Below are 23311 nucleotides of genomic sequence, written 5' to 3' on the forward strand. Positions count from 1 at the left end.
CTGATAAACTTTGGTAACAACACTTATTCATGAACATGCTCCAGTTGTAAGGTCTCTTACAGCACTAATAAAACAATGCAGTGTCTTATTCAGTACTATCGGTGCAGTACACACTAATATATACATATATATGTAGAACACAGAGTACTCGTGGGACTTAAATTACATGCAAACATTTAATGGTGCAACTCAATGTTTCGGTCCTACACAGAGGACCTTTATCAAGATATCACAAAAGGTCCTCTGTGTAGGACCAAAACACCATTAAATGTTTGCACATAATTGAAGTCTCTGTGTTCTACATGCTGATATTTTTTGCAGCAGCACCTGGGCTTTTCTTGCGTTTTTTTGGGCGAGTGCGCTGCCTTTCATACTAATATATATATATGTGTGTGTGTGCGCGCATCTTGTTACATTGTGACACTGAGCAAACACAAGTCCCTATTTACTTACAGTCACTAAATTCAAGGTGCAGGATAAATGCTAACTAGGACCATACAGCAATGAACTAATCAAATCAAATACAATTAAAAATACAAATATACAACAATTTATAGATGTGACGTGCCAGAGTAAATTTAAAAAAAAAAAAAATCCCTAACATGTTGTTTTGGGGTAAAAAAGAATGAATTTACTTACAACCACAAATATAATTAATACCATCCTTCACATATTTACTTTGCACCAGATGCAGTTTTTAGTTGTGGTTCCCCTTTTAGAAAGAGCTTGGATTTCACATGTCCTTTTTATTAACTCTTAAAGGGTCTTAAAAAAAAAAAAAAAAAGAAAAAGCGCAATTACCATGACAATTTCTAAAAAAAGATCCCTCCCCAGTCAACATGTTTGGGCCAATGTTTCTTCTACTGACACAGTTTTAAATTCCTTGGTTTGCAAAGCCCATAGCAAAGCATCCAATGTTTTTGCCCTGTACAAAGTTTTCACATCCTCCCCTAAAATTCAGTATTACAGACACACTTTCCTGACAGTGATCTTTGACTTCATCATGTGCCTGCCAGACAAGCCAACATCCCTTACCCAACCCACAAAATTAAAAAAAAAACCCCTAAGAATTTTTTTAAGCTTAGTTAAAAGGGAAATGCAAATGTATTTTAGAGTTTCTGTATAAATCTCGCTATATTTAATAAAGATGTATTCTGGTTTAACACTGCTTATTGTTCAAGTTAATGACTGATTGCTAATATAAAATTCTCATAAAGGCTGTTAAAAATTCTCTATTGATATGATACTGAACCTTATTATTAACAGTTCAAAAAGGATATTTGTACATTTATGCTGCATACAAGAGCGGAGACTTAACAGACATCCCTAGAATATCAATAACCAGTCCACCAAGATGCATAAAAAATTTACAATTAAGCATTTTCCACTTCTCTTTGTGCAGGCGAAAAATATTCAAAGGTTGATATTAACATAGCTGGAAATACTCAAATATCATCCTCTTCCTCGTCCTGAGAGGAACCGGCTTGGTTTGAAGCGCTGGCAGTTGCAGCTGCAAGTTGTGCTTGTTGAGCAGCTTGCTGCATTTGTAGCCACTCCTGCTGAGCCAATTCTGCTTGCTGCTGTCTTGCCTAGAACCAAAGCAGAGTTTTAGAGAACAAGCAGTAATTCAAAAACAGACCTGCTTCTTAGAAAAGGAAAGTAGAAATTCTCCCAAGTTCTTCTTCCAATAAAGAAAATAAAGTCACTGAGTAATGTCATAAAAGTCACAAAGTTTATATTAGGAATCGTAGGCCATAAAAATATATTGGATGTTTGCTTTCAACCAGGTGACCTGCCTTTATGTGCTACTAGACCTGATGCATTATGCACCTTTTATAATATCACCAATACCAAAGCCTGATAACTAGATAAATTGTCTCTAAGTTGCAAAAATGCAAAAAAGGGAGATTCTGCTTGGGTCATTGCTTTAAAAATAGTATGTTATAGAATAGGCATGTTCTAGGTCTAGTCTAGACCTAGAAAAGGGTAGGGTATTTTATAGAACATATTGAAGACAAAAAGCAATTTATGCATGTACGATTAACAAGACAGGTTTGATTAACAATTCTTTTGGTTGTTTCAAGCAATAATGTAATTTCATGGAAAGGTATTGCTGGGTCTTTTGTTGCCCAACCACAAGTGTGACTTCACATGGGCAACAAATGAGACTCATACCATTGATCTAAAAGGTTATCTGTCAAATGGAGACCAGTCCTATAAGTAACACCAATCACTTACTTTTGCAAATAGTTCTTGTTGCTGCCTTAGAAGCTCTTCTTCAGGAATGCCAAGATTTTCAAGACGAGAACTTGCTTTTCGTCGTTTTAATGCTACAGTTTTGCATTCTTGCAGGACATCTTTTACCTCGCTGATGTAGGAACCAAAACCCAAACTTTCCAGTGCTAGAAACAAAGACATAAAACACTACACAGTTATTAAATAACAAAATGGCTCTAGAATGGCACACATATCACATAAAGGTCAAAAACATGCAGGCAGGTTAAAGGAACAGTAACACCAAAAAATGAAAGTGTATAAAAGTAACTAAAATATAATGTGCTGCTGCCCTGCACTGGTAAAAGTTGTGTGTTTACTTCAGAAAGTCTACTATAATTTATATAAATAAGCTGCTATGTAGCCCCGGGGGCAGCCATTCAAAGGAGAAAAGGCACAGGCACATAGCAGATAACAGATAAAACACTATTGTATTCTACAGAATTTATCTGTTATCTGCTATGTAACCTGTGCCTTTTCTCCTTTTTTCCAGCTTGAATGGCTGCCCCCGTGGCTACACAGCAGCTTATTATATAAATTATAGTAGTGTTACTGTAGCAAACACACCAGTTTTACCAGTGCAGGGCAACAGTGCATTATATTTTTATTACTTTAAAGCTCTTTCATTTTTTGGTGTTACTGCTCCTTTAATGACCTCATGCTAAAACTGATTATAGTGTGTTAATGTGATAGGTACCCTAAACTGTAAGCTCTACTGGGGCAACGACTGATGTGAATAAAGCTTAATCTCTGTAAAGCCCTGTGGAATATGCACACTATCAATTACTGTGCCATCTCCAGAATATCATGTCCTGGGGATGGCATTTCAGAGATTTGAAAACAGTGTCAGCATACCTTTATGGTGACACACAGAGCTACTAGTAGCAGCTACTTGTCACAACTACAAAAATAGACAATGCTGATCATCTACCGATATTTGTATTTGTGCGTTTTAGCAAAGTAAATTCTCAGTACTGTTGATGACAGGCTGCTACTATGTAGCCCCGCGTGTCTTTGCCTTTAGATTGCATGCATTAAACCCTTTGTGCAATATTTGGTATTAGGTCCCTAATTAAAGTGTTAAATAAACATGTGGTGGTATATTAGTAAATACAGCAACTTTCTAGTAAATATCTGCCTCTGTAGTGTTATAAAACACCACCTGTTTTAAGAGATGCATAATGCTCAAATGGTTAACAATGGCATAGATGAATGCAAAACCTGGAATTGGATGGTGAGGGGATGGTCAGTGCAGAACAATGTTGCAAGCCAACCAATAGGTTCTTGGGGATCTTTCAAATTACACTATTCATGAAAAGTAAAAAGAAGAGAAAGTACAAACTAACCTAGTAAAGTAACCTAGCTTCAACTGTGCATGCTACAGCAGGCTCTAAATCAGTGAACTTCAAGAAGGGTTTACCCTAGCAACCAGGTGGTAGTTTGAATGAGAGACTAGATGATTAGGAAATGGCCTGAACAGAAAGAGAACATAAAAGGTAGCAATAAAAATACAACGGGAGCCTCATGGAGAAAGAAAACATAAAAGGTAGCAATAAAGGTGGCCATACACATAGCAATAATCCTCCACTGATGTTCAGGGCTGAATAGTCAGATATGGAGGTAGAAACAATAGAAATTCTACCTCCACTTGCCGATTCAGCCCTGAACATTGGGTGCCTTCAATGGAACCCAATCAAAATCTTTTAACCTGGCCGAACGACGAGTCGACTGATATCCGTCTTCTGCAATATCGGTCGCCTCTTCGAGCCGCCATACATGTATTGAATATCATAAGAAACAAGGTTTCGCTTAATAATATTGGTGCGTGTATGGCCAGCTTAAAAATACAACTGGAGCCCCCCCCCCCCCCCTGAAAGCTGAAGAGAGGCAGAAAAGGATAGCAGATAAATAAAAAAAAATAAATAAACAGCTAACCCGCTACCATATGCTCCTTCCTCCAGTGTCTAGATTGACAAGTGCAGCATTGTCCTGTTTGCAGAGGCACAGAGTGGATTTCAAAGAGGAACTGTGAAAGTATGCATTGTCACAACAAAATCTGTTCTGTGCGTTTGCACACAGCCCAATGCTGTGGCTGTCAGAAAGGAGTGGATAAGGGGATTGGCTGTTTTGTCTGCCTACATTTATATGCTGATGAAGAAATAGGCAACATAAATGGATTTGCCAGAGTTGAATTTTACTTTCTCCTAATACAAAGATAAACTAATCTTTACCGGACCACTAAATGAATGCTAAGCAGTACGGTTCACAGAGTACAACCATACTACCAACCCATGGAGTGTGTTAAAAATGCACATTAGTGGTTAGTGTATGAGTGATTGTTCTATTCTCAAAACACATCAGGTTAGTTCAACTAGCAAAAAGCTATGATGCAACTTGACTGCCTCTTTTAGTTTAAATAAGATGTAATGAGTTATACAATATATGACTTGATATGCAAGCATATTCCATAGTGTCTCCAACACCTCAGGTGTCTACTCAGCTCCAAAGTCATGGCTGCAGCTCACATGCAAGGACCACCAAGGGCTACAGTTTTGAAAGGGAAGTAGAGAGCCAGCCAAGTTTTACATCATTTCTGGGATAATTAACATTGTTTTGGTTGATTTCCACCATAGCCTCTGAGCCATATAAGTTGTACCTCAAATTGAGGGTTTGTTTTGGCAGATCATCCCATAATCCTCTCAGGCGCAGATCTGTCCATATTCAAAATGTTATTTGCCAATGTATAATGTTTGCTGGGGCTAAGCAAAAGAGAAACCACAGTTCTGTCCTTACAAATATATAATCAGAGGTTGCAGCCGGCAGTAGTACAGACTAGTATATTATATGGGAAAAAAAGAAGGATATTATAAATCACTGAGAAGTTCCATGAGCGTGAGAGCTTTTATACAGGTCATGGAACTCCAAGATGACTTCTAATGTCCAATACTGATAGAATAGCGCAGCACTCCAGTTCCAGGAAGACATGACCATGCCATAAGTACTAACAATGGCGGTTTTCCATATAACCTGGAGTGCCGTAGTATTGTATCAGTACTGGATTGTTGAAGTGTGCAGACATTTGGATTGCATGCACCAGCTGAGAAACCTGAAACATATGGCGAGCGCTGGATAACTGCTGTCTGGCTAGTGACTTCTAATATCTTCATATAGTGTCACAGAAGATGCTTTATTATTATAAACAAGTTCTAGGGAGTCATGTGACAGATATGACATCACTAAGCACTGTTTATAACTGATAACATCATCAAACACTATTCATAAGAACAGTATTTACAGGCTCTGGTGTATTATATGTATAGGCTAACATGCAGTCCCCACAGCGCATCAGTAGCCCCAGCTGCTTGTACACTAGCCCAGCAGCCAGAGAGTGGGGCGCTTCCCCGCTGCTTACACTTACCCTGGATGACATGCTCGGGCGATATGGTTTTCTTCTCTGACTTGTTACAGATCTCATTCGCCTCGGAAGAGATTAGGTGAATGAACTCCGTGCAGCAGTTTACCACCAGTTCCCGAGCATCATTGGCTACTCTAACATTGGGCAGAGTTTCTTTAATCATTTTATTGATGGCAGCCCTGGGAATAGTGAGGTCATCATCGTTCCCTGATGAAGAGGCCATTGCTCCGCAGCCCTATTTCCTAGAAGCGGCCGGAAACGGAGACCGGATGGCAAGATCCAGGCCTTGGAGAAATGTTTTAGTTTGAAGAGGATATTTTTGTGAATTAAATCACGCACGAACAATAAAAACAAAATAAATCCAAGAGACACGGAGGTCTGGCGGGAAGGCGCACGAAAAGACAAGCGCCCGCTGTGGCTCACCGGTCTCTTTTACACCATCCTCACGGCTCCTCCCTCAGCCAACACAACAAGCACCCACTCGCAATGCACGGAAGAACGGGTCACCGAAGTATAAAACACAACCAATTATACAAAGCAAATGCCGGGTCAGCGGGACATCCCGGCAGAAAACCGGTTAGGGCAAAGAGCCACCTTCTCCCGCCGGAAGCGGCGTATGTGAGGGAGCACGGCGCCCTGATTTCCACTTCCGGTAGCGCCGAGACGCCCGTTACCATGGATGCGCTGTCGGCGTCTGGCGTCGCACAAGGAAGCGGTGCAGCGGCGTCACTGTTATTCTGCTCAAATCTCAGGTTAATAAAACCGCGTCTGTATGCCTTATTTTACTGACAAATTGCAGTTTAGTTAATGAATGGAAATCTAAGCATTTTTGCAATATAGATTAGTTAAACATTATTTGTTTACTAGTTATTAGTTTAACTTATTTGTATTTATGTATGTATGTATATCTTTATTTATAAAGCGCTACTTATGTACGCAGCGCTGTACAGTAGAATACATTAATACAAACAGGGGGTTAAAGATAATGGATAAATACAAAGTACAACAATAAATAGTTGCAATAAGAGTCAGAAACAAGATGAACGAGGTCCCTGCCCCGTAGAGCTTACAATCTATATTGTAAAGATAACTGGTATTGAAAGCAGCATTTGTCTGTCCTTTTCTGTTCTTTGCACTGTTGCTTTTGTCTTTTGAAAAAATGTGGCAGAAGCCTGCTAATTAACAGACCTGTAAGTCTGACTTCTACTACATTGATTCAAGAGACAGAAGCAGCAGCAGGGAAAGGGACAGACACAATTCTCTGTTCAGCTGAATTCATGTTTTAATATAGTTAATCAAATAGAAAAAACATTGAATAAGCTCTTTTGGGCAGGGCCCTCTTCACCTCTTATATCGGTTATTGATTGCTTTATATGTTACTCTGTATGTCCAATGTATGTAACCCACTTATTGTACAGCGCTGCGGGATATGTTGGCGCTTTATAAATAAATGTTAATAATAATAACTGAATATAAAAAAATCAAATATAAATAAACATTAGGAAAGTGAACTCTAGGTACTGTAAGGTTAGTAAAGGTCCTAAAGATGCTTTCTTGGCTGAAAAGGAGAAAGCATTTCAAAACTATAAGGCAACAATAAAGAAGGTAAACTAATTGCTTTACTTGCAAAAAAAAATGGTTTACCTTCATTCACAATATTGGGTCTTCATTTTATTTAACATTAATGAATTGGAGGAAGAGCATTGAACATTTCCAAAATTCTAGCTTAGAAACCATGCAGAAGACAGTAATACTATGTCTGCATTTCACAATATTTTTCAGAAGCAGCTCCCTGAAAACCAATAGTACCCAGCTTATAATACCCATTAGCCCAAGTTTTGGAGTGTGCATACTGAGTCCATACTGTCCAACAAATTGTATTTTTCTTTTTTTAGTCACATCTTTTTATGCATATTAATCCTTCATAGGGCAAATATTTTATATATCCTGTGGAAAAATGTTTTGGTTTTTGTAAGCAGAAATGGGCTAGGGCCTTACACTGCACATTTCTGCCTGTTAAAGAGGAGCTCACAAAGTATATTACTTTATCTTATATGGTAACAAATTAATAGGTTAATTCTGTAACCTGTATAAAACATAGAACATTTAGGAATGCAGTACAAAAATCATCTAAAGTTTAATTTTTCTGGAAATCCTTATACATTTATTTTCTATTTTGTACCAACAGTTTTACTGTATTTCCTCCTCTTGGGAGAAGTTCAGCTCTGTCTAAAACACTGCATCTTAACTGTCAGACATAATGGGTCATTAACATCTTTAAGTGCAGTGTGCAACTTGCACTTTTCTCCCAGAGTCAGTTGTGCCTAAGGCCACTTCTCCCCCCCCCCCACCTGTGGGCTACCTCCCTCCCCTGTCTTCAGTCTGCCAGCAACCCGGCAGCACTCCTTACCACCCCCCTGTGTGTGCGTCCCCATGCACCCCAGGGTGCTGGGCAAGAAACCCGGGAAGGGTTGTTTTACCCTGCATTCCCTTGCTGTGAACTCACTCAGGCACATGCAAGTGCCCGATCTGCGTCCATCTATGAATTACATATGGTTACATAACCATTTTTGGTTATCCTTTAGTGATCCTCCCTTTTGATATGAAAAAAGTGGAAGTTCACTAAACAAACGTCCATACATAAGGGCTTATGTTTGTCCACAAGTGCAGTGAGCAAAGTGCAATTTCGAGCATGATTGCCATGTTTTTTCATACAATGCAGCATTTTTCCCTAGAATTCCATGAAAATTGCAGTTGGAAATGGGCAACTCTCTTGATCAGTGCCGCAATTGCGTCCAATTTAGAAAAATTACCACAACTGCGTGAACATTTTGACACCTGGTCAGGAGGTGGCAGCAGCTCCGGGGTTCTCCTGTGTTATTACGTGTAGATGCAGAAACACCTGGTTTGGAATGGAAAGCAGGACGGACTGAGCACAACAACTGACTGCATGGAAATTGTTGTTCTGTAGTATTGGCCTGTACTTCTTACTGACATGGTCCTATTTTTTTGCTCCGGCAATGAAATCTAGATGGAAAAGGTTTCTGATTAGTGCTATTTTTAGTTGCCCTACCCTATCTTGACTGGCAACATATTGCAACTTCCTCATGCTATAGCCTTTTTGTGTAAATCTTTCTATTAGGTCTGTAACTGTTCCCTATAGAGGCTATAGTCCTCTATAGTTCCCTAGAGACAATATAGTCCTCACTCCAACAGCCTGCCCAATGAGATCTTTTAGTGTATGGCCACATTTAGCCTTTATGTACTAGTTTAAACTTCTGTGTATAAAGTATTAATTTTCCAGCATGAATACACAAATCACAATGGATGGCCTTTCCATAGTTCTGGAAATTCTGGATAAGGGATCTCATACCTGTATTAAAATGAGTATAGATTAATAAGAAGAATAGAGAGAGCAATTATTTCCCTTAGCATTGGTTATAAGGAATCTGCAGTACAGGTATCCTGCCACTGTGCCCTGACTAAATCATAGCATACTGCCTATTTCCTTAGTCTAGAACAGTGTGTCACTGTGTTGCAAAGGAGCTGAGACTTCTTTCTAGGGACAACTGAGAGTAGGTCCGAGTAGTGTTATTAAATGGCAAATAGGAAAGACTTTAAGGGATTATTGTTCTTTTCTGACCAGGAACATGCACAATGGAAGCCTAAGCCCTCAGGGGCTCAGTGGTCAACCCCAATGGAGCCTAGGACTGAAAGTCACACAAACAAGTAATTGTAATTGCAGAAACATCCAGTAGCACATTGTGTTACTCGATTTTACTGCAATTATATACTGATCTTTATACAAGTTAGGGCTCTTCCAGTTTAAGCACCTGACACCTACCTGGTGTATTTGCAGTTGGTTGAGCTCCCTAAGTCTAGCATACTACAAATAAATATGTAAATCACACACTCTGCTGTGTGGCTTTGCATTTAGAGCTTAAATACAGGGGGGGGGGGCCTTTACTCTTTGACTGTTGAGTTGATGTTGTTGGAGACCCGATAGGGGGATAGGGGTTCAGACTAGAAATTACTGTAGGACTGTCAAATTGTTAATCTAGGACAGTGCTGTCCAACTTCTACGGTGCCGAGGGCCGGAATTTCTCTAGCATACATGGTGGAGGGCCGCTAATGGAAGCCAGTTTGACCACTCCCCTTTTTGAAACCACACCCACTTCAAACCACACCTATTTTATCACAATGGTGGTAGCACAGCAAAATCCCAAATGCTTGGTCCTTACTGTGGGGATATCAACCATCATTCATATGTGAAAGAATTATGTCATATTAAGATATACCCTTAAATTCCATATGCCTCCTCCTCCCCTGTGGATAGCAGAGCAACCCCCAGTACATAATTACACACCTTTGGGACCATTTAATGGCTATTTCCAACTGCTAACAAACTCCCACAACAAACCCCTGCCAGGTTCACCTCCCACAAGCAGCATAGGGCAAGCAGAGTATGGCACACACAGGCAGCACTCTGCCTGTCCTATGCTGTCTGTGTGTGCCATACTCTGCCTGCCCTACCCTGACTGTGTGTGCCATACTCTGCCTGCCCTACCCTTCCTGTGTGTGCCATACTCTGCCTGCCCTACCCTGACTGTGTGTGCGCCATACTCTGCCTTCCCTACCCTGACTGTGTGTGCGCCATACTCTGCCTTCCCTACCCTGACTGTGTGTGCCATGCTATGCCTGCCCTACCCTGACTGTGTGTGCCATACTCTGCCTGCCCTACCCTGACTGTGTGTGCCATACTCTGCTTGCCCTACCCTGACTGTGTGTGCCATACTCTGCCTGCCCTACCCTGACTGTGTGTGCCATACTCTGCCTGCCCTACCCTGACTGTGTGTGCCATACTCTGCCTGCCCTACCCTGACTGTGTGTGCCATACTCTGCTTGCCCTACCCTTCCTGTGTGTGCCATACTCTGCCTGCCCTACCCTTCCTGTGTGTGCCATACCCTCCCTGACCTATGCTGCCTGTGTGTGCCATACCCTCCCTGACCTATGCTGCCTGTGTGTGCCATACTCTACCTGCCCTATGCTGGCTGTATGTGCCATACTCTGCCTACAGTACCTATGTCTGAGGTGTGAAGAAGTGAACAATGGGAGTGATTACAGCCTGAGCCTGAGGTGTGAACACTGCAGGGGGTGAACAATGCAGAAACTAAAAGGTGTGAAAAACACAGGGGATTACATATTTAAACAATACAGCCTGATTACAGCCTGAATCTGAGGTGAGAACCATGCAGGGGGCCAGTTAATCTCAGTACTGATACCATTTAATGCTTACTCAAAGGTAAGCCATCAAAGCAGCCAGACAGGTGGGGGGCCACACAGAGGGGGGTCGCGGGCCGCCAGTTGGACAGCACTGATCTAGGATATTTTTTTAAGGAGCTTCAGGTTTATCAATGGATATAAAATACATTAAAATTCATTAATTACAATAAAATGAATACATTGTTTTAACTACCCAGATTATACTTTATTTGCCATAATGGTGACAAAATTAATTACACAAAAGAGAAAGAATACATTTACAAATAACATAACTGTAATCTATAGTTTTAGATTGCAAAATTCCAGCAATGTCCTTCTATTACTTGATCGGCACGGCCAATTATTTAGTCACAACCAGAATAGTGCTGCTTATTTAACAAGTGCTGTTCTTGCCAAAAAAAAAAATATTTCACCTGCTTACATATGTATGTAAATAAGCATCTGCCTTTGTTATATGGACAATTATACAGGAACAAGCATACGTAAGTGATTACAAAATAAGCGTAAGTGATTACAATCATTGCCAGCGATTGTACCTTTTTTTTCTCCTTAAAAAAAAATCTAGTGGTGCCTGCACCCAGAACCATTAAATCCTACCAGGTGCAGGCACACACAGCCGATATCCACCAACAATGCGCAGGCTGATAATTCGCCCCATGTGCCCTTGCCCTAAATACTGTACTACAATACTTCCTATAGTAAAACTGCAGAGCAGATTATAAAGATAACTGTACAAAAAAACATCTGTTCCCTCATGTTAGTACATGAATCTGCAAAGGCATAAAACATCTCAAACAAATAATTATAGCTATTCTGAAATGTTACATAGCAATACCATCTATTTTGTCTGTAGTTTATTTTTCTGACATTGGACATAATCATATTTATCCATTTTTCTATCATATTTTCCCTTTACCAGTTACTATTACAAAATTCCCTAAAAAGCATTTAAACAATACATTTCTGCCAGTGCTTAAAATGAACAGGGTATGAATAAAAGAAAAATTTGGTCAAGCTGTGTATTTAAGTTCCATTTTAGCTCAGCATAAAGGAACATTAATATAGTTCTGCCTGTGAAAAGGCAGCCTTAGCAGGTTTCCTATAGAAAGGGTCGCTTACTTTAATGCAGTGGGGCCTGTTCAGCAGAACAGCCACTGCTCTAACAGGGAAAACGGGATGGAAACCACTTGGCACTATGTGTCTGTCCATTTTCCTTTTAGTATTATAGTAAGGATTTTTGACAGCTAACTTTAGTTGGGTTGGCTTACTGGCTATCCAGATTGCTGCAGAATGTGATTAGTGATTTGCAAACCTCTTGGACTGAAGCACTGACATCTTAAGGGGTTTAGTGTCCAGCCTGTGTTTTGCATGCATGTCACCTTTCATAAATGAAACATTTTCAAGAGAATATTGGGTGTCTGTATGTTGAACAGGTTTGTTAAAGGAACTGTTCAGTGTAAAAATGAAACTATGTAAATAGATAGGTTGTGAAAAATAAAAAATGAATTTCAATATAGTTAGTTCGCCAAAATGTAATCTTAAAAGGCTGGAGTGGGGAAACGTCTCACATAATAGGCAGAACACTACTTCTTCCTTTGCTGTCCTCTAAGATGTTGAGGCATATGGGACATAACTGTAGGTCCCATGTGCCCCCCGCATCAAAGTTACTAACTACAAGTTTAGAGAGCTGAAAGATGGAAGTAGTGTTCTGGCTATAACATTAGACTTCCATTCACTCCAGCCTTTATAGATTACATTTTTGGCTAACTATATTAGAACCATTTTTTATTTCACACTGCCAATTTACCCAGTTTTATTTTTACACTAAACTGTTTCTTTAAAGGAGAACGAAGAATAAGTAGACTAGGAGTGCTGCACATTATGTTTTGGAGTTCTGTACCACCCCAAGGTAACCACAGCCCTTTAGAAGTGAAGAGCTGTGCCTCTGAAGATACTACTGGTAGCACCTAGGGATGCAGTGAATCCTGGTTTCGGTTTGAAATTCGGCTGAATCAGAACCTTTTCAATCAGTATTTTTAATCGGCCAAAACCAAATACTTGGCCTAACTGAATCCGGACCTTTAAAATCACATGATTTTAGGTCATACGATCAAGGAAATTGCACATTTTTACCCTTCCTTATGTAGCTTACATATGAGGTTATGGGTTGGATTGTTCAGCATAAGGCCAAGTCCTTCATGAGTGATTTGGGGTTAGGCCAGATGCAAAATTTCGATTTGGTGCATCCCTAGTAGCTCCCCATTTTCTTTTCTGCTGATTCACACCCCATTCTCTTGCTGCTGTCAGTTACCTAAGCTTAAGGACCAACAATATACTGTATATATAGAATATTAAAGCCACAATACAAGGCTGCTTAGTATCTGAATATGCAAATTTGGGTTCAAGGTTATGTAAACACCCACACAAAAAAAATAATCAGTGAACAGCCTCTTTCAATACCAGCCACTCTGGTTATTCAAAGGTTAATAGTAAGGCTGCAACATCCCCTTCTCTTCCTCTAACACACTCTGCCCCCTTCCTCAAGGATTTTACTTTTGCTGTTGGCTCCTGAGCATGCTCAGTTCTTCTCAGCTCAGGTTAATAAATAAGCCCTCCAGTCTAGTAGCCAATGAAGAGATGGCATTGTTAGTTCATATAGAAACTCTAATCCAGTTGTCCGCTCCTATGTTTTCTCCTAATAAGCCTGAGCCATTACAGCACTCTTTTTTTTAATCAAAGATCTGCCTGTGTAAGCCTACATTCTTCATTGCATGAATTTTACAGCACACATGTGCTGTTTGCTGCTAGAAACATCATTAATGATGTGTCAGAGGGAAAATGGCCGCCGGGTGAAAGCTGCTATTTGTTTTAGGAAAATGTGATGGTGCTGAAAACCAGAAGGGATTTATGTTGTACAAAATTACGCCATTTGGGTGGGGGGATTACGCCAATTTATGTAGATTATAGGAAAATGTAGGGTTTACATGTCCTTTAAGATTCAGTATTCAGCTGAATCCCAAAATGATTGATTTATTAGATTTCTAATCAGGTGCCTCCATTGCAGAGACAGCTTAGCACAAATGTTTTTGTAAAGAAAAAGCTCTGTATGGTCCTTTTTATTAACTGCAATTATTGTGGCTGTGGTTTTCCAAGGTCAAAGCTTTTTTTACTCCTCCATCTCAAGAGCTTGATGAAATTAAGGCTGGCATTGAAAATTTTATCATGCTGGAAGACCATCTTATAAAATGTGTCAATGGGCAGATCTCCATTCGGATCAGCATATTTCAGCGTCGTCATGGGGGTATATAATGTGTTTGTCTGGTGACGGAATGGTGGATTTTCAGAAAGCATTATCTTCATTGTGTGCTGTAAATAAATAGAACACTGATCAGTAAGTAACTTTTTCTGTTAAGACAAAATCCAGTCTTAAAAATCAGTAAATACATTTTTTAGTATTTGGCACATGCACATTTTCCTGTTGTTTATAAAACAGGGCACACAAATGGGTAGGAATAGACTGACCTTGATAGACTATTGTATAATGCTCAGTATTGGCTCTTCAACCTTTCCTACAACATTTGCCAGTCGCTAGGGAGATACAAAGTGTATACTCTGGCAGGGAATTTTTCACACCTGATTATTATAATTAGATTATAGTCTAATTGTGAGTATGTATCATTCATCCCCAGGCTAAAAGTCATTCACAAAGTGAGGATTCAGTGATATGTTCAGGGACCAGGTTGCATAGGGCTGTAGGTCAGCTGAGTTTGGAGTTAGTCCCCATCTTCAATCAGAGAGCAGCAAGCACTGTAAATATTAAAGATGATTGACTGCATTCCTAGATTGGGTTTGTGAAAAGCTGGTCATACATGCCTAAGGATAGTCAGGTAGTTGGGCTGATTTTGACTATACATTTGGGAACAGGTCAAGACTAAATTTCAGTATAGGCCCAAACAGCACCCCGTAGGGCCAAAAAAGTGTGTTGTCTGGCATCATAGAGCAGCCCCTCTGGCATTTGCCAGAATACACATTAGCAGTCTGGCTCTGTTTTGGATATATGTGACACCTCATATCCTCTGCTACTTGCTCCTGTCACCACTTTTCTTGTTCAAAGAGTAATTAGAGGCAGAATCCCGAGATTACCTAATCATTTAATCACCCATAGAAGACAAATACAAGGAGAGCTAGTGTCACTAACATATTAAGTTTAGGTGTGTTACCTCTGCTACATCTTCAGCAGTCTGCCCAAGACTTTGGAAGATGGATTTGTAATTTTTAAGATAGATGTTGGTAAACATGTCAGCTGTTTCCTTGTCTGCAGCTGAAAGATCCATTTTCATTCCATCTTCAAATACTTTTCTTTCAAACTCAGTGACAACAGGCCCAGGCTCAATGAGACTCAGGCTGTAAGAAGTGTTAATACAAGTAAATCAGCATAAGCCCCACTGTTTTATTTTCAGTATGATAAATAAAATTACATTTAAGAAATGGTTTTATATTTTGCTCTGTAATGTAAGTTCAGCTAGATGGGGCTACTTTGCTTCTCTGTCTCCTTAGGATGTAGTGGGCCAGTGGACCACAATATGGAAAATGTTGGACATTGCTGCCTTAGTGCATAAGGAGGTAGGACTAAAGGAAGGTAGACTACTCTCATGTTAACTGTTACATAGGGTTGAAAAAAGACCAGAGTCCATCAAGTTCAACTCTTCCAAGTGAACCCAGCACACACAACCTATACTTACCAATCTATACACTCACATACATAAGCCATATATACCAACATTAATACTAACTGTAGATATTAGTATCACAAAAGCCTTGGATACTTTGCTTGTTCAAGAACTCGCCCAGGCCCCTCTTAAAGGCATTAACAGAATCTGCCATTACCACATCACTAGGAAGGATATTCCCCAACCTCACTGCCCTCACCGTGAAAAACCCTACGCTGCTTCTGCAGCAGCACTTTCACTGTTTTATACATTAGTTGATACATTGCTTAGTAGAAGCTTCAGCCCATTCCAAGAATGCTATTCCAAATAAAAACACACGTGAAGCAACTGTTCCAATGAATATATTAGTTGCTGGCATTTTTCTGATCTGCATAGAAAGTTATAAGCCAGTCTATATGGCCTTTAAATCCTTAGGCATGTGGAGGAAGCCACAAGGCATGGGAAGGGGAGTCTATGGCCTCTTACTGCTATTTTATTTGAGTGCAAAAAAGTGAGATACAAAATGCCTAATGTTACATCAAATGTATTAAGTTAAAATACAGTAAATAGCGCAGAGGCTTAGTCACACACAGACCAGAGAACTTACTGGAGTTTGAACTTCAGGGCTTGTATTGCCAGACTTTCGCAAAAGCCTTCAACTGCAAACTTGGAAGCTGCGTAGACATCATTAAACAGGATACCTGGAATAAAGCAAAACAAGGGTCTGTTGGGAACTGCTGGCATCGACTGTGATTGCTTCTTAGTGCTTGTATGATAAATAGCATTACAGAATTCCCTATACAGTGAAACCTCAATTTTATATCCACACATTTTATACTATTGTTTGTGGTTCCATCAATATATAATGCATTTCCCCGATTTTACATTTTCCTGGATTTTGCACCATTTTTTTCTGGCCCCCTAAAAAAGCTAAAATGGGTGTTTTATATTTTTAGATACTATTCTCTACAGGTGATGAAAAACAGAAATAACCTTGATCATGTTTAGTCATGAGTACTCAAGGTTTTTAAATGTTTTAAATAAATCTGTCCCCAAGAGTCCTGTTTAATAGAATCAAGTTAGGTGGAATATGTAAACGTTGGATGGGGGGCTCCATTATTAATATTTTATTTTCACCCAAGAGTTAAATGTTTTAAATGTTTTTTCCCCATAAAGTGCAATTTATTTAAATTGAAAATACATTTTCTGAAATTATTTAGGAGTGAAAATGTGTAAAATGTATTTGCCTCAAAAGGTTCTTCTGCTGTGCCAATTATAGCCAGTTGAAAAGGCTTAAAAATGTTTGTTTAGAAAAAAGGTGTAACCCGTTCTGTTTCTTGTGATTTTTTCTGGTTGAGCAGCACCTGGAACATCTGACTGCATGGTCTGATGCATTGTATGGGATTGTGCAAGTTACTAGTAGCTTTGTGCTTTCTGGGCTATGCAGCAAGTCCCACTAGCACTCATTTGTAGGACACTGAAGCAAGTACAGGGAATTATGTCCCTCATTATGTCAGCTCAGCAGAGTGGCAAAACCTCAAACCGGGCTAGATTTTAAAGGACATGTAAAGCCTACAATGTATATCAGTTGGGCACGTCTCCCCCACCCAAATGGCATCATTTGTACTGCATATATCCCCTCCATTTGCCAGCACCATCACATGTTCCTAAAACAAATAGCAGCTTTCACCCTGTGGCCATTTTTCCTCTGATAAATAATCAGCATACACACACACAGACCCTTAAAATGGCCATACACATTAAGATCCGCTCGCCTGGCGAGGATCTACGGGTCGGCGATATCAGACAAATTCAGGCTAATTCGGTCATTTGGCCCTGGGGCCAAACGATCAAATTAAAACACCGGTAATAGGAGCAATCAGTTTGTGGACTGCATCAACAAGCCAGTGTCCCTGATCCGACTTCATTTTTTAACCTGCTCGATCGATATCTGCCCAATTTCGGGCAGGCCTGTCGTTTGTGCCCCTACATGGGCCAATAAGCTGCCGAATCGGTCTAAGGGACCGATATCGGCAGCTACAATCAGCCCGTGTATGGCTACCTTTATTCAGCATACATTTAATCAAGAATACAGGCTCACACAGGCACAACTGTCTGATAAAAGTTCTGCTTTGTTTGAGCTGAGCTCAGGAGAGAAAGTTAGGAGACAGCTAGAGCTGAGTTTCTATGGGAACCAGCAGTGCCATCTCTTCACTGGCTGCTAGACTGGAGGGGTGTGTTTAGAAATCTGAGCTGAGAACAACTGAGCATGCCCACAAGCCAGAAGTCAAAGTAAATTCCTGAGGGAGGGGGCAGAGTGGGTTACAGGAGGAGAAGGAAATCTAAATGATTAAGTGGAGGCTGCAGGCTGATATGCCAAGGAAATCCATTATTTTTTTCATTTCTATAATCCTCTGCCCCACCACAACAGACATTTGAAAAATGTCTGTCTGATTGTAAATGATTTACTAGATTTTATGTTATAGTTCATTAATGTAAAAGGTATTCAGCAGTTAAATGGGCATGCATTGCTTTAAAAGTCTGATGTATCTACCTTGTATACCCATGACGCTGCTGATTATGACGATATGCCCACTCTTCCTTCTCTTCATGTCTGGTAAGGTTTCCTTCAGGAGACGGACTAATCCAAAGAAATTTGTATCCATAACGGTTTTCATTTCTTCTATGGTTTGGCATTCAATTGGGCCAATAAGTCCCACTCCAGCATTGCTCACTAGGGATAAAAACAGGTAGCTCGTAATGCTCACAATCATTTCTACAATTCATGGTTGGCAATCTAGAATTTAAAATGATTGTATCAAATGCACCTTGCAGTTGTATCAAGTGTACCTTTGGCTTTATTACTGTGCTTACCCAAAATATCAATGTGTCTATCTGGAATGCTGCTGACACAGTTGCGAATAGAGTCTTCACAACACACATCCATTTCTTTGATTTCCATTGTTTTTCCCAAATATCCTTCCGTGGCTGCAATCAGATCATCTTGTTTTGCTAGGTTTCTCATTGTAGCATAAACTATAAACAGACCATGAAATATTGTTAGTAGTGCTGGAACTGGTGCCAGGACAATCAGTAAACCACACTGTCTATCTTTTTCTGAAGGAGAAGCAAAATCACCCCCAGTGCTAAACTTTTACCCTTGGCCTTTCACTGCCCTGGGGTGGGGGGCTCAGGTGGAATATAGTATTTCTTGGGAGTAAAGGCAAAGGGGGAGTGATTTTAACTTTCTTTCTCTTTTAAAGGGTATATATCTGTGCTGATTTTGCTTCTATAGGGTTCATTTACTTACTATGTACCCAAAATGCACAATTCCAGTGATGATGCGCTCACCATGCACCTTATGCATCTGCGGCCAATGTGTTAGGATTAGGGCTATTCCACCCCGCACTTTGTTAGAAATCCAATGCAAGTTTGTATCATTTCTGGCATTTGGCATGGGAATGACGTATGCGCTCTATTCTTTCTGTGTAGCTACACTGCGGGGATCGACGCAGGGGGCTGTGAGAACCCTGGAGCCACCATCTGGTTCAGAAGGGGCTGTAGCGCTAGGGTTCCCCTGAGTCAATAGGTACAACTGCACTCGATTTGGAATGGGAGGCAGGAGGGGCTGAGCAGCGCCAAGCACAACTATACGTAAGTTGAATAATGAATAAAAACATAACTTTCCATTATGCATTTATTATAACATTTTTAATGGTTTTAGAGATATTTGAGCATGTGATCGCTATTAAATGCAAAATCTGTTCATTTCAGTTCTCTGCACTGCTGCTTGTGACTTAACATAGCAAAAGCCAGCTATTTAACAGACAAACATTCAAGTCATTAAAGGGGTAGTTCACCTTTCAAATAGCTATTAGTGTGTTGTATACATTAATATTCTATTATATTAATATTCCCCTTTAGATTAGAGAAAAGGAGCTTCCATTTGAAGCAGCGTAGGTGGTTTTTCACGGTGAGGGCAGTTAGGTTGTGGAATGCCCTTCCTAGTGATGTGGTAATGGCAGATTCTGTTAATGCCTTTAAGAGGGGCCTGGATGAGTTCTTCAATCAGAATATCCAAGGCTATTGTGATACTAATATCTACAGTTAGTACTAGTGGTTGTAATTATAGTTTATGTATGTGAGTGTATAGATTGGTAGGTGTGGGTTGGGTGTGCTGGGTTTACTTGGATGGGTTGAACTTGATGGACACTGGTCTTTTTTCAACCCTATGTAACTATGTAACTATTCTAAGACAATTTGCAATTGGCCTTCATTTTTTATGTTCTTTTAGTTTAGCATTAGCATTTTGTTCTGCAGCTCCCCAGTTTGGAATTTCTGGTTGCTGGGGTGTAATATATCCTAGCAACCTGGCAGTGGTTTGAACAAGAGTTGGGAATATGAATAGAATAGGACCTACATAGAAAAATAAGTAAAAAGTAACAATAACATTGTAGCTGTACAGAGCAATAGTTTTTAGGCTGCCGGAGTCAGGGATCCTCATTTAAAAACTGGAAAGAGTTAGAAGAGGGAGGCAAATCATTCAAAAGCTATAAAAACTGAAACATGATAACCAATTGCAAAGTTGCTAGGAATGTGGCATTCTGTAAACATTCTGAAAAATTTACTTAAAAGTGAAGCACCCCTTTAAGGCATTGTGGTAATCAGTAGATTAGCTGCTACATTGCTTCAGAACCAGAAGCAGCATTGCGGAAAGGCACAAATATATCTTCCAATCGCATTTACAAATAACTTGAAAAAACTGAATTATTGTACATGGTAAAAGTTGGTTAAAATTATATTTTCTTTCAGTTCACAGCAAAAATATGAATAAAAAAAGGAGAAGTGTTTAGGTTCACTTAATGACTGCATTTCCCATTATTGCCATTCATTGTGAGGCTCATTTTCCATATACATGCCATTATTATTATTACATGTTACATTATATTATTACATGTATGTGCTAGCATAGTCACATAGAGCACATTAAATGGAAAAACATTGCATTAATATTTTCCTTGCAGGAACTGTAAAAACTGCCTGTTTGCACACATGGAAGCCTAATGTCATTTCAGTAGCGATGCTGAAGCAAGTGATGCCTTTGAGAAAAAGACTGCACACCCCTGCTCCATAACACCATACACCATTTCATTAAACCATCATTGGGCAGCAGCACTTTATTATGGACGACACATTTCTCAAGCTAGTCATAAAAAACATAAATCACAGTACTGCTGTAAAAATACAGATCTGGCATGGCTTTTAAGCTAAATTCTGTACTCTGCTACCTACCCTGTGCTAAACCAGAACTCTCCAAGTCCCTAAACTATTCAAGCCTGTTGGCAATCTGCAGCCCCAGACCTCTTGCAGAAGGACAGGGACACATAAAAATAATGTATTAATGTGCATAAGACCCCTTATCTGAAAAACACCCAGGTCCCAATCAATGCAGATAACAAAACCCATACCTGTAATAAAAAAATAAAGCTTACCTTTGAATCTTTTCTGTTCATCCCTGGCTAATTTTGCAGCAATGGCCAGACCTATGCCCGAGGAGCATCCTGTGATAAGCACAGTTTTCTGAGCCATATTGGTTATGCTCCTTCCTCAGGCCTGGCTGTCTGCAATAACCATTAACATGGAACTTCTACTTTGGTTAAAGGACACTTCTGGGCTTAAGCCATTCCTCCCTAATGTTTTATCTGTACAATGGCTGCGTCAGCATGACTAAAATTGCAGACCTACACATTCTCTCTCTCTAATGCCGGATAATCCCCTTTTTGACATTAATTGGTGTTAACATCATAATGAGCTAAGCTTTGTATGCCACTCTGCTTGCAGGCTAACAGTGAGACAGAATTAGTCTTGAATTTATTATCATTACCCATGAATACTGCACTGTGTTGTCTCAGTTTGAACAACTAGTGATGTGTATCACTGCTTGACCCTAAGGTTCCCAAACACAGCATTATTTCCTCCCTTTAGAAATATTTTTCCTAATTTGCTTTTCAATTTGCTGATGTAAGTAAAATGTTTGTTAAATTACAAGTGCAGCATGGGATAATGTGCATAAAGACAAAAGATTATATAAAATGTATATATTAATCAAACACAAAAACGCTAAAATTAGAACATTTAAAGTAATAAAAATACAATGTACTGTTGCCCTGCACTTGTAAAATGTGTGCTTGCTTCAGAAATGCTACTATATTTTATAAAAAGAAGCAGCCATTCAAGCTGGAAAAGGACACAATGCACAGGTTACATAGCAGATAAACTCTGTAGAATACAATGGGTTTAAATTTCTGTGTAAGGAATAGGTTTAATCCTCCCCTGCTTTCCAATAACTATAATCCTCTGTTCATGTAGGAACTCTCCTATTTTGCCCCACAAGCTCCATATATCTGCAGAAAGGCAGCAGAGGTTCCATATTTTTGCATTGTTTGGTTAGTTTTTATGAAGAGCTGTACATAAAAGTTTATCTTTCATTGTGACAGTTGGACCTTTCTAACCAGCTATACTATCCTCGCTCATATCCCAAATTTATTCCCTGACCTAGATCCCAAACTAATACTTGCCCCCCCACCCCATGGTAATCTAAACCAATCAATCTCCTCTTTTCTAGTTTAAAGGACAAGGCAACACAAAATATCATTTTTTGCCTAATAAAAGAAAACAAAATTCTAAGCAGCTTTGCAATATACATTCATTACCAATTTGTACTGATTTTTGAGTTACTTGTATATATAACTGCTATTAAAAGTGGTGTTTGCCTGTCCTTTTCTATTCACTGGCTCTGACTGTTGAAACAATGTAACACAAGGCAGCAGACTGACAGACCTATCTTGCTGGAGGAGCCTGACAGTTGCAACATTGTTTAAAAAGTAACAACCAGGAGTTCACAAATAACTTTTAAAGCGCTACAAATTTTTAATTATTTCATATTGGAAAGTTGCTTAGAATTATGCTTTCTTTTATTATGCAAAAAAATATATTTGGGGTTGACATGCCCTTTAAATAACCTTTCAGATTCTTTGTTATTCTTCCCCCCAACACAGTAGACCCCTTCCACTAAGGTGCAATAAAGCTGCCACCAAATGTTTGCAAGTTTTTTGCACGTGAAACAGGTAACATTTTGAATCAACTTTGGAAGACAATTTATTTATCTTACATCCTAGATCCCCATCCACAGCCCCACACAATAATTTGTCCACCCAATCAATCACATGCTGAACTGTAGTGACATGGAGACAGCCAACTATTTGCTTATAGCAATATAGATGACAGATGGCCTTATCTGGATCCCTCATATCTGAGCCGCCTATATACTCAGGGTCTAGTGCTGCTCTCACGCTACTACTCCAGGGGCTGCTCTCCAGCCTGATAGTAGTTATTAGGTGACAGATCGTGCAATTTTAAGTTGAAACTTCCATTTCTGCATTTATGGAAATATATCATTATCTTATTACACTATAGGTTAGGTTCACTTGACACCCACCTTAATACATTAAACCCATTATATTGTAGTGCAACAGGGATCTCGGGACAAAGCAAAAAGTGATCAGCATTAGGTAAACACGCTACTGAATCTGCATCAAAGAGGCATTTTATTGATATCTGTAAAGGTTT

The 23311-nt window shown here is 39.6% G+C and overlaps 2 protein-coding genes and 1 long non-coding RNA gene across 4 annotated transcripts; 1 reads left to right on the forward strand and 2 right to left on the reverse strand.

Moving 5' to 3' along the window:
- Positions 1–343: 343 nt before the first annotated feature.
- dr1 (down-regulator of transcription 1) lies at positions 344–6135 on the reverse strand. The gene is given in 3 exon segments (NM_001045786.1): positions 344–1589; positions 2239–2402; positions 5693–6135. Coding segments are annotated over 3 exon segments (528 nt in total). The 5' UTR covers positions 5913–6135; the 3' UTR covers positions 344–1445.
- A 218-nt stretch (positions 6136–6353) lies between these two features.
- On the forward strand, positions 6354–21258 carry LOC105947290. Its single transcript, XR_001170721.3, has 3 exons — positions 6354–6441; positions 19175–19336; positions 20707–21258. It is a non-coding gene; the product is annotated as an uncharacterized LOC105947290 (long non-coding RNA).
- Positions 11157–21344, reverse strand: LOC100124812 (uncharacterized loc100124812). Of its 2 annotated transcripts, NM_001102781.1 has the most exon segments (8): positions 11157–12449; positions 12451–12523; positions 14180–14339; positions 15194–15377; positions 16290–16383; positions 18237–18416; positions 18557–18718; positions 21175–21344. In NM_001102781.1, coding segments are annotated over 8 exon segments (975 nt in total). In that variant the 5' UTR covers positions 21272–21344; the 3' UTR covers positions 11157–12424.
- Positions 21345–23311: the final 1967 nt, after the last annotated feature.

The sequence above is a fragment of the Xenopus tropicalis genome, chromosome 4 (genome assembly GCF_000004195.4).
Source record: "Xenopus tropicalis strain Nigerian chromosome 4, UCB_Xtro_10.0, whole genome shotgun sequence".
NCBI lineage: Eukaryota > Metazoa > Chordata > Amphibia > Anura > Pipidae > Xenopus > Xenopus tropicalis.